Source organism: Nansenia antarctica (genome assembly GCF_963989245.1).
Source record: "Nansenia antarctica genome assembly, chromosome: 8".
NCBI classification, from domain to species: domain Eukaryota; kingdom Metazoa; phylum Chordata; class Actinopteri; order Argentiniformes; family Microstomatidae; genus Nansenia; species Nansenia antarctica.
Window position 1 is genome coordinate 1,092,214 of NC_137678.1, and position 11,527 is coordinate 1,103,740.

The 11,527-nt window shown below is 47.1% G+C and overlaps 1 protein-coding gene across 2 annotated transcripts; it reads right to left on the reverse strand.

Annotated features, from left to right (window-relative positions):
* Window positions 1-3,119: 3,119 nt before the first annotated feature.
* LOC308163312 (ornithine decarboxylase-like) lies at window positions 3,120-11,299 on the reverse strand. 2 transcript variants are annotated; one of them, XM_080537508.1, is made up of 11 exons: window positions 11,071-11,299; window positions 9,456-9,599; window positions 9,034-9,172; window positions 8,181-8,354; window positions 6,505-6,677; window positions 6,001-6,217; window positions 5,809-5,892; window positions 5,505-5,661; window positions 5,272-5,387; window positions 4,820-5,034; window positions 3,120-4,129 (listed from the first exon to the last, which is right to left on the reverse strand). In XM_080537508.1, the coding sequence occupies exons 3-11, from the start codon at window positions 9,133-9,135 to the stop codon at window positions 3,988-3,990; spliced, it is 1,380 nt and encodes a 459-aa protein (XP_080393634.1). In that variant the 5' UTR covers window positions 9,136-9,172; window positions 9,456-9,599; window positions 11,071-11,299; the 3' UTR covers window positions 3,120-3,987. The 2 variants fall into 2 exon arrangements, with proteins under 2 accessions (XP_080393634.1, XP_080393635.1); XM_080537509.1 differs by having other exon boundaries at window positions 11,218-11,259.
* Window positions 11,300-11,527: the final 228 nt, after the last annotated feature.

Below are 11,527 nucleotides of genomic sequence, written 5' to 3' on the forward strand. Positions count from 1 at the left end.
AACCTGCTGCTGAACCAGTCAAAGACCCAGGAAATCATTGTGGACTTCAGGAGGAAAAAATCTGAGGTCCAGCCCCTGCTCGTCGACGGAGGGAGCGTGGAGAGAGTCTCAACCCTCCGATTCCTGGGGGTGCACATACAGGATGACCTGTCCTGGAAGATCAACACAGCAGCCATCATCAAGAAGGCACAACAGCGGCGCTACTTCCTGAGAGTCCTCAGGAAAGATCACATCGGACAGGAGATGCTGGTGACCTTCTACCGCTGCGCAGTGGAGAGCATCCTCACCTACTGCATCTGCGTGTGGTTCTCCAGCTGCACAGCCGCAGAGAGGAATGCGCTACAGAGAGTCGTGAGATCGGCCCAGAAGATCACCGGCGCCCCCCTCCCCTCTCTGGAAGAGCTGTACAACACACGCTGCCTCAGGAAGACCTCCAAGATCTCCAGAGACCCATCCCACCCTGGGTACGAACACTTTGCTCGGCTGCCCTCGGACAGGCGGTTCAGGACCATGTTCGCAAGGACAAACAGACTGAAGCTCAGCTTCTACTCCAGGGCCATTCAGGCCCTGAACACAGCAAAGACCTAGGTTCTAGGCCCTGGACAATCTAGACAATTTGATGGCAGCTACTAGTTTGAAATCAAGTGCAACACTGAAACACAACTGTGAACATTTTCAAACCTGCAAACTGCGACACTTTAAATGAATGTGCAATAACACTATGTGCAATATGACAACCCTCGGGTACATAAGGTTCAGAGATAGGAAATGTTAGAATAGGTATAGCATAGCATAGAGTACAGCACAGTGTTTTATTTGTATAGTATAGTATAGTGGATAGTGTACATAGCCTTTATTTATGTAAACCAGCTCTTTTCCCTTCTTGTTTTTAGTTTTTTTTTCCTAGCACCAGGGGAGCCCCCCCTCCCAAATTTCGTTGTTTGGTACCTGTACTACATCAATGACAATAAAGACCATTCATTCATTCATTCATTCATTCATACAGTGAGGTTTGGAGGCCGTTTTTCTCAGAAGTAGGCGTACTGTCGCGCCCCTATCAGTACTTTACAGAGGGTTACTTTAGAGAGGGCCATCTTAACACTACTCTGTACAATCCAAGTGAGGAGGAGGACCCGCCTGTGATAGGGCGGACCTACTGTCACATGACGAAGAAGACGGTCAGATGAGTGACGTGAGAAGGAGCCAATCAGAAGGAGTGATCTCTCCACACCACCAATCAGAAGAAGGAGTGATATCTCCACACCACCAATCAGAAGAAGGAGTGACACTGCCACACTAATACCCCCCACCCGACTTTGCTAACTAAATGTAGGTATTTAGTGAATGTAAAACTATTGGTTATGATATCAAGTGGGTTCTTCATCGCTTCGTTTGTCGTCCTATGCCAAAAACCAGAAATCTAATTTTTTCACAACAAGACTTAATTGGCTCGATTGCGAGGTTTCACAATTCCCGACATGAGGACCTTTTAATGAAACGGTGTCATAGGTAATAACAATCATCTTATTTTAAAACTGTTATCTGCAGACTCCAAAGGCAAACACAAATACCAAGCCTAGACTCAGACTAATACTAGACATCTAGACTCTCTTATGACTGACTCAATACTAGACATCTAGACTCTCTCTGACTGCAACATGAAGTGACGGGACACTCCTGACAAGCCACATTGCCATGCCATCACTTACCCTGAAACAGGAAGACTAAGCATTACAAGTGTTGTCATTTCTGAACAGTGAAACCGATATGTACTGTATACAAATACCATCAAAATAAAAGCTGAGAATCTCTACTTTAACCTCATAGTAATTGTTTGGTTTCAAATCCAAACGTTTGAAATGTATAGGCAAAAGTTGACACTTCACTTGAAGTTCACAAAGGTTCAGTCACACACTGAGGACGTCAGCTGGCCCTCAGGGATCTCACGTTACGCAAAACTTGTCACCTGTTCATGGACCAGCCGGAAGAGCACAACTCCAACCTAGTTGAGCAGTTATTTGCCACTGACTATCTGGCTAGAAATCGTAAGGTCGCTGGTTCGATCCCCGTCTAAGGAGGGAGCTTGCTTGAGCAAGGCACTTAACCCCTAACTGCTCCAGGGGTGCAGACTATGGCTGACCCTGGGCCTAGAGCAAAAATACACAATTCCAACAATTGACTGACAAGTTTATTGCATGGCAATAAATCAGTAAAAACATAAATAAATAATAATAATACTAGAATGACCCCCATCTGATCCAGGATGCTAAAGGCATTTTGTCCATGTAGTGAAAAAGGTTCAGGGCGCAGATATATAATATATACTGTATATATATATATATATTAGGTCACGTAGCTGCTTTGATTTCTGGATGGTTGTTTTTTAGGGGTTTGATAGTTCTGGGTTAGGTTATGGGCTGTTATTTTGTTTTATGTTGTTTAAACTTCAGGCAGGCATATAGAGCGGAACCATGAAATTACACCAAACCTTCATATATTTCCTACACCAATCCAACTGTAAAGTATGCCAAAAGCTGTTTGAAACTATTCAACCTTTTGTGACTCCAAAAACTCTTAGGTGAAACTCTGATTAGGTGTTAAAAACAGGAACTTATCCAGCTGCAGGACCAGACTCAGGGTTCATGGAGTCAATGCTTTCTTTCCATACTGCGATTTCCAGATGTGTGCGAGTGCTCAAAAACTATTTCACCGCCTGAGGAGAAGAGTGTCATTCCCTTAGGAGAAGAGTGTCATTCCCTTCAAGACATTCTACTGTTTCTTTTTTTTGTCTCAAACATAAATTAGCTGTGGAATTTGCAGTCGTGGGGGTCGACTGTAACAGGAGTCAATTCTTCTCTCTCAAAATTGAGTCTTTGTCCTGCCTGGGTCGGCAGCCCACCACTAGGCCGTTACACTGCCTAGTTACTAGATTATCAACTGTGCAAGCCCAAAGTTTATTTCTGATTTATATTTAGTCAGCGTTATTCATATTCTCTAACAAGGCATATTGATAAGCGTACACAATACTGTATGCATTATTTATACCTTCTGGACTTCCTGTACACCCTTCTCTACACCAATGGCATTGCCAACTATTTTAAGTACCACAAAAACACAAATCAGCTCTGCACCTACATGTTTTATTTAGAAAAAAAATACAAAATTAAAAAAGTTTCCATAGGAAAGCGATACAAATGTGCAATCCCATCTCTTCATATCCATTTTCAAATGCACCGTCAATAGTAATCATTAATATCATTAACTGCCTCACTAAAAACAAAACTCAATGACAACATTTTGAAAAATAATAATAGGGAAAAGGAGAAGAGGAGAAAGACAGTTTGCATGTTGAGGCCCCAGATGTGATGAAGGGATCCTGTAAGGAAGAGGGATCCTGTAGCAGCAGCCAATCACAGCCCAGAGTCATGAGGTGGGCTAGTGTTGAACTGAAACAGGGCATTATGGGAGTTGCAGTTTGAGAGAAACCCACACAGGGACACATGTAACATTGACCATACAGTCACTCTGCATACCAGGGTTCCCACAACGATCATCTGATTGAAGGACTAGGGATGTCAAGGGCACTCTCTATCAAAAGTAAGGACTCATAAAATGCAACTCAATGTTTTAGGCACAAATACCCCTTCAATGTGGTGCTTTCTAAAGGAATCATTTGCAACCTTCGTGTAGGCACAAACCTACTGAGACAACAGCAGCCAGTAAGTCTGACTAGAGCCCTTAGAGACGTATGACTAGAGCCCTTAGAGACAGTATGACTAGAGCCCTTAAAAACATACTCACAGCGACAGGTTAGACAGATTCCGGGGATCTACATCTTTGCAAACAGAAAAGTGGAAATTCTTCCCCAACATTGTCCCTCTCATTCTCCGGTCAAGTAACTGGCCTTTCAATGGTTTTAATATTTAAAAAACAATAAAATAAAAACATTAGGTAAATAACAGCAGCCTGAAGTGTCAGTGTGGTGGTCTAGAGCACGGTGGTGGGGCAGGGCTTGGTTGGAGACAGCTCCAGGCTGGTCTCCCGGCCACAGCAAGACGGCACGCCGCCCGGGCACGTCTCCTCCACAGGAGTGGGCATCCCCTGGGCACGGACCTGCTGCACACACTGCCTGCAAGGACCAGGAGAGACACATGAGAACACAGACCAGGAGAGAGACATGAGAACACACACCAGGAGAGACATGAGAACACAGACCAGGAGAGACACATGAGAACACACACCAGGAGAGACGCATGAGAACACAGACCAGGAGAGACACATGAGAACACAGACCAGGAGAGACACGAGAACACAGACCAGGAGAGACACATGAGAACACAGACCAGGAGAGACACGAGAACACAGACCAGGAGAGACACGAGAACACAGACCAGGAGAGAGACATGAGAACACACACCAGGAGAGAGACATGAGAACACAGACCAGGAGAGACACATGAGAACACAGACCAGGAGAGACACATGAGAACACACACCAGGAGAGACACATGAGAACACAGACCAGGAGAGACACATGAGAACACACACCAGGAGAGACACATGAGAACACACACCAGGAGAGACACATGAGAACACACACCAGGAGAGACACATGAGAACACAGACCAGGAGAGACACATGAGAACACACACCAGGAGAGACACATGAGAACACAGACCAGGAGAGACACATGAGAACACAGACCAGGAGAGACACATGAGAACACAGACCCACACAGGTTTTAAAAAGCCAAATTACAGACAAAGACGACTCTTGAGATGAGTGTGTTCTTCACTGGGCTGCCAGTCCGTCAGACCTACCAGGCGGAGCGGGACATGATGTAGTGGATGTCGGGTTTCTGGAAGCCATTGAAGGTGGAGGAGGCAGCGACGGTGTACGCCCCCATGTTCTCAAACAGCATCCAGTCTCCCTCCTGCATGTCGGGCAGGTCACACTGCTCCACGATGCGGTCCAGCCCGTCGCAGGTCGGCCCCCAGATGCTGCAGGGGTACATGCGCTCGTCTGGCTTCGGCTTCTGAGAGGGAGGGAGGGAGGGAGAGAGAGAGAGAGAGAGAGAGAGGCAGAGAGGGAGGGAGGGAGAGAGAGAGAGAGAGAGAGAGAGAGAGAGAGAGGTTATAAAGAGCAGAGGCTTCAAATCCTGTCCGCCGCGAAAACGCAGAGAAAGGAGGTAGCCCGCTGATGTCTCGTTAAAATATTCGGCTCACGAGTTCAATTTGTTGGGTTGGTTGCAGAAAGAGCGTGGGTCTCTCACCTTGTGCAGCGTGGGCAGGCAGACTGCGTGGTCGTACAGGATGCAGTTGAAGGAGCCGTACACGCCGTCGTTCACGTAGTACATCAGCGTGCGGTCGCTGCTCCCCTCGTCTTCCTCTGCGGGAGGAAGGACACATTATGGTCAATGATCAGGAGAACATTCTGTTACCTACGAGGCCAGCAGCCGTGACTCTGCATTGGCTGCTGGTTTCTCTGCAGACCCGAGGCTCGTACCGTCTGACAGCTCGTTCATGATGACTTTCTTAGCGATGATGTTCACCGCCAGCGTGTAGGCGGAGGCCACGTAGTAGCGGCCCGGCTCGGCGATGATCCGGACTCTAGGGTCTGCCGGGAAATACTTGTCCAGCGCCGGGTTGATCACCGCGGCGATCTACGGAAGAGAAGCAACGACAGCTAGGATCAGAACCGACCCGACACCAGGTGACTCAAAAAAAGAACCCGTTGGAAAAAATAAAGTTTGTTTCTTTTCTCTGGTACACGCTTTATAAAACGACGCATTCTCAACACACAGACGTACCTCCTCAAACTTCAGCTTGGTGTCCTCAGACCCGGGGAACCCTCCGCCGATGTCCAGCAGGCTCATGTTGAAGCCCACCTCCGCCTGCAGAGACCAGAGAGACAAGAGTTAAAGCTGCTGGAGGCCAACCGTGTTCTCCTCTCTGCTCATTGGCTACTGGGAGGGGACGGGCGACGGAGCAGAGGGACTCACCGCCATGTCAAAGACCACGCGGGCGTCAGAGATGGCCTGGCTGTAGGTGTCGGGGTCGGTGCAGCCGCTGCCCACGTGGAAGCTGACCCCCACCACGTCCAGGCGCAGCTCCATGGCGCGCTCCAGCAGCCCAAGGCACGCCTTCAGGGTGGCGCCGAACTTGACGCTCAGCCGACACACGGCCTTGGAGTCGTCTGTGGCGATGCGCAGCACCAGTCTGCACAGAGGAGAGGTTTAAAACGTCAGGAGGCGCAAACGTGTTCAGCATCCCGGGGATGACGAGAGCGGGTTGGAAAACAGGTCTGCTGCCACAGAGCCACAGAGACATGTCACATCCCAATGAGAGGAGAGGAGACGGAAGTCAGAAAGGTTGTGTATGATGGTTGTGTATCCCAGAGTCTACCGTAAAGATGTTGACATGGGAGTCTTTACTGTCAGTCAACTGAGTGATGTGGTGTTGTTGACACAGTGATGTGGTGTTGTTGACACGGGGTCGTCTCTTACTTGGCATTGGAGTGGCAGCGGGCGACCTTCATGAGCTCCACCTCGCTGTCGAAGGTCATCATCTGGACACCGTGAGCCGAGGCGTACTTAATCTGGGACACCTGCTTGCAGGGGTTGGCATAGATGATCCTACCAGGCTCCACCCCCAGAGACTGGACCAGGTGGATCTCAGTCTGGTGGGACAGAGAGAGACCGGGTCAGTACAGAACACTGACTCACAGTTTGAGTCAACACACTAGAAAGGAAAACATTTCTTGTCTCAAAATAAAACGTTTGTTGCCACTACATTTAGGCAATTATTATTGGATTTTGATTCGGGTTTAAACAAACAGAAGATCCGACAACAGTTTGTAGCACGTTTTAATGTGGTTTTTGCTTGGAAAGCTAACTCAATGAAAGGACTATCGTCTCATTAACCCCTGTTACGACACTCTCACATGAACACCAACCAGACAGACACGCTACACTGTACCCACACTCCCATCTCAATACAGGTCCAAAGATACTGTAATGGGTATATGTTGTATATGTTGAACACTCCAATGAGAAGATAACCCTCAAAACTCAAGGGCTTTGGAGACAGTGCCTTTTCACGAGCTGCACCCCACCTCTGGAACTCTCCCCCTCAACCACTCATAGGGCTTTCACACCGGCAAAGAACCGTGCCGGTTCGCGTTCGCGCTCGGAAACCTCTGAACCTTGGTGCTGTCTGGCGAACGAGCCCGCGTTCATACCAGTGTAACCGGAACCATCCGCGGCATCAACGCTGGGTGATGAAGGGGCGGGATAAACAAACATTTCACTGGAAAAGAGGATAATATCTTCCACTACAGTATCTGAAATAAACACAATTTTCTGTGAAACAAAACAAAAGACACTTTCTATATGCGTTCTTTTACTAATCAGCTGCTCCATTACTGGAATAGAAATGGCTTACGAAATTCGCGTTCGCGCATGTCCGCGAGCATGTGCGTGTGTGTGTTTGCTGAGCATGTGAGGAAGATAGAGAGAATAATGACACTTTGGATATTGTTTTTGATCACTAATGATTAGATTTAGATTAGATTACATGTTGTCTACTTCCTCCTTGCTGGTCTCTGCAGCCTAGAATATGACACACCCTCTGACGACGTCACGGTTCGCGTTTTTGGTTCACTTGAGAACCACTATTTTTTGGTGCCCGCTGCAAACCAACTTTTCAGGTTCCGAACCAATTGAGCTTCGGTCTGAACGCGCCGGCCGGTTCCAGACTTGGTTTGCGAACGCGAACCGGCACGGTTCTTTGCCGGTGTGAAAGCCCTAACAGAGACTCACCCTCACTCTCCACTTTTAAATCCCACCTCAAAACCTACCTGTTCTCCCACGCATACAACCTCCCCTACCCCTAAACATCTCCCCCAACCCTGCCACCCCCCCTCCCCCCCTGAACCTTGCTGCGTTACTGTGTTCCCCGTTCGTTAACTCTGTGTTCTATGTGTCATGTTATCTGTTGTTAACTCTGTGTTCTATGTGTCATGTTATCTGTTGTTAACTCTGTGTTCTATGTGCTCATGTTATCTGTTGCTTGTTGTTTCTGTGTTTTCCCCATATTGTCAGCGTCTTTGAGCCCCGGCTATATAAATACAATGAATTATTATTAATCCAATATGTGCTATAATGAGCCTGTAGAGACGGACCTTGCTGGCGCAGTCGAAGCCTGCTCCCAGGGAGGCCAGGGTCATGAGGAGGGCCCGGCTGTCGTTGCACTTGACGGCGTAAAAGGGCGTGACCCGGGGCATGGCCTGGGCCCAGCGCAGGTGCTTCTTCAGCACGTCTCCCAGGTCGCACACGTAGAACGCATCCTTATCATCCTGAAACACAGAGACACCAGGGTCAGCAACCTGAGCTGCAGCAACACTATCAGAGGTACCAAACCTGGACCTCGTACACTTCCCATACAAACATGACCCGTTTCCTGTACTGAATACGAGAAATGTTTTCATCCATGACTAGTTTCTCAGCTGCTCCCAGGCTGTGGAATGCTCTCCCTGACCACCTAAGGGCACCACAGTCTGTGGATGCTTTTAAACAAGGCCTTAAAACTGACCTTTTTAATAGAGCCTTTTATGAGCCTTTTTTAATTGAAAATGTTTATTGTTTTATCTTTCTTCTTGTTTTTAATTACAGATTTGAGATTTAGAGACTGAGCACTTTGAGATGTCTTTATGTAAAGTGCATTACAAATAAAATGTATTATTATAGTTTACTATTATGAGTGTGACGAAGCATTTAGGTGTAATCATTTAGGTGTAATCATTTAGGTGTAATCATTTAGGTGTAATCATTTGGGTGTAATCATTTGGGTGTAATCATTTGGGTGTAATCATTTGGGTGTAATCATTTGGGTGTATCATTTGCATCATTCATTACGTTTTGATGATTAGGAAATGACGTCGTTCAAACTGGATCCAAACAAACAACGTTATGAAAAGTATAAATGAACTCAGACACCGCTAACCCACCAACACCAATGAGGCAGCAGGAACTCACCGACTGGGATGTCTCGTTGATCTTCTGCTGGACGATGTCTGCTGCACAGAAGCCCTCCTCCAGGAACTCAAAGTCAACCTCGGCGGGAATGAAAGTGTTCATGGTCGCAGAGTAACTTTTTGATTGGTCACAAAAAAAACTGTGGAGAAAGAAGAGGGGGGGGGGGGGGGTTATGCGAGTGCCTACATGTACAAGCTGCTGTCAGCTACAGGCAATTATTTAGCCAACAGATCAGTATGTGTGCATCACACAACACACCTTTAGTCTAAATAAATGGTATGGTTGCAATTGCACTATTTTATAGACTGGTATATTTTATAGACTGGTATATAAACAAATGGACCAGAGAGATGGGATCTGGCAACGTTAAACACTCACATGGACATTAAGAGAGATGGGATCTGGCAACGTTAAACACTTACATGGACAACAGAGATGGGATCTGGCAACGTGTCTCAGGTTCGGAGCAGCCAAGGCGGTTCCCCAGTGAAGTTGAAATCTTTCAGATAAGACTCGAGACCTGGGCCGGAAGAGTAGCCAGTGTGCACTTTCCTAAAGTGATTTTTCTGCAAACACAAGGAGGGTATTGTACTCTGTTAACATCACTGTACATGAGAGGAGATGGTCATCAGCCTACTGTAGAAGCTACCTTAAAGGACTCGTCCCTGTGCTTGATGAAGAACATCCCCATCCACAATGTAGCAGCAAAGTGCTGTGTTTAGTATTGACTAAATTGGTGGTGGTTCTAATGTGAATATATTTGCTTCATAGAAATGCATTATTACACCTTCAACAGTCACTCAGAAGTCTTCCAGACCCATCAGAATGTGTACTAAACACTTTGGGATCATGCGAGACCCCAGGTTAGCTTGCAGCCTCCCATTTGATAATACTAAACTCATGGAAATGCTGCAAAATAACAATGATTTACAACAATCATGACTTTATTGTTTAGAATTGCATTGGAGAATGTATGATTCTCTATTAGCTACACATTTGGCCCCTCACTGAACCTGCAGAAATGCTTTCCATGTCTGCTTCCCATAACAGCCCTGCAAACCCACATCTGAGACTAGCCTGACACAGCGCTGCTAGACACATGGCATTCAATGTTGCCTGCTACACCAGTACAGTGAGGTTTGGAGGCCGTTTTTCTCAGAAGTAGGCGCACTGTCGCGCCCCTATCAGTACTTTACAGAGGGTTACTTTAGAGAGGGCCATCTTAACACTACTCTGTACAATCCAAGTGAGGAGGAGGACCCGCCTGTGATAGGGCGGACCTACTGTCACATGACGAAGAAGACGGTCAGATGAGTGACGTGAGAAGGAGCCAATCAGAAGGAGTGATCTCTCCACACCACCAATCAGAAGAAGGAGTGATCTCTCCACACCGCCATGGTGGTGAAAGTTCACCAGTGTTCCTCTCATCCATGCCATGCCGGCATCGTCCCACGTCTGTAATCACGCTAGGACCTCCACCGTACCGCTAAGCATTCTACACACATTCAGACACGGCGCATTTTCCCCAAATTCTTAACATTCTTATTGCGTTATTTGCTAGCTAGTATCTAACCGTTTACCAAGGGATTGATTTGTATTTCTCTAACTCTTACCACGGGGTTAACCAAAGGCAGTTCCTTCATTTAAACATAAGCCAACTTAACCGTTCTGTTAGACGTCCATAGACGTGTCCATAGACAGAGGCAGCTAGCTGGCTAACGTAGACGTGTCCTGTCCCAGAGGCAGCTAGCTGGCTAACGTAGCTAGCAGAAGACAACGTGGACCGTCTCCTGAGCGCCTCGTCTACCGTTAGCCCGTATTTAAGAATGTTCAGATTTTTTTTTTTTTAAATGCACCGTCCCTTGATAAACGGTTAGATACTAGCTAGCAAACAATGCTAACATTTAACATAATTAATATTGTCTAGAACCTGGAGAACAGAGATACCGTTAGCTGCTACAACGGTTACAGACAGGGTTAGTGAATAATAGAATACACCGTGTGCTTACCTTAAAAATAAACCTTAAAAGTGCTTACCTTAAAAAGCATTTACAAAGAGTGTGTCCATTAGGTCAGAACTCTGGGGCAGGAAACTGGTCCGTTAGCTCGAGTATCACCGCTATACTTATTTATATACTTATAATTAATAACTTCTACTTACTATACTTCTACTATAGTACTAACCAGTGTTCTGCTGAGAGACTTGGTCCGTTAGCTGGAGTATCAGAGAGAGAGAGAGAGAGAGAGTTATCACCTGCGCTGCTGAGAGACTGGGACAGAAGCCGGCAGGAGGACGGCGCCGGCCTTTATAGCTGTGTCGTCTCCATGGCAACACACCAGCTGGAACCGGCCCTGCGTCGACGTCACGAGTTTGAACCGGTTTGGTCTCGTCACGGCGAGGAGGCTCGAGGCTCCGGGGCCAGTGTTGCCAGATTGGGCTACTTTTGGTCACACTTGGACGGGTGGATTCGGCAGCTTTTTAGACCGGTTGGGC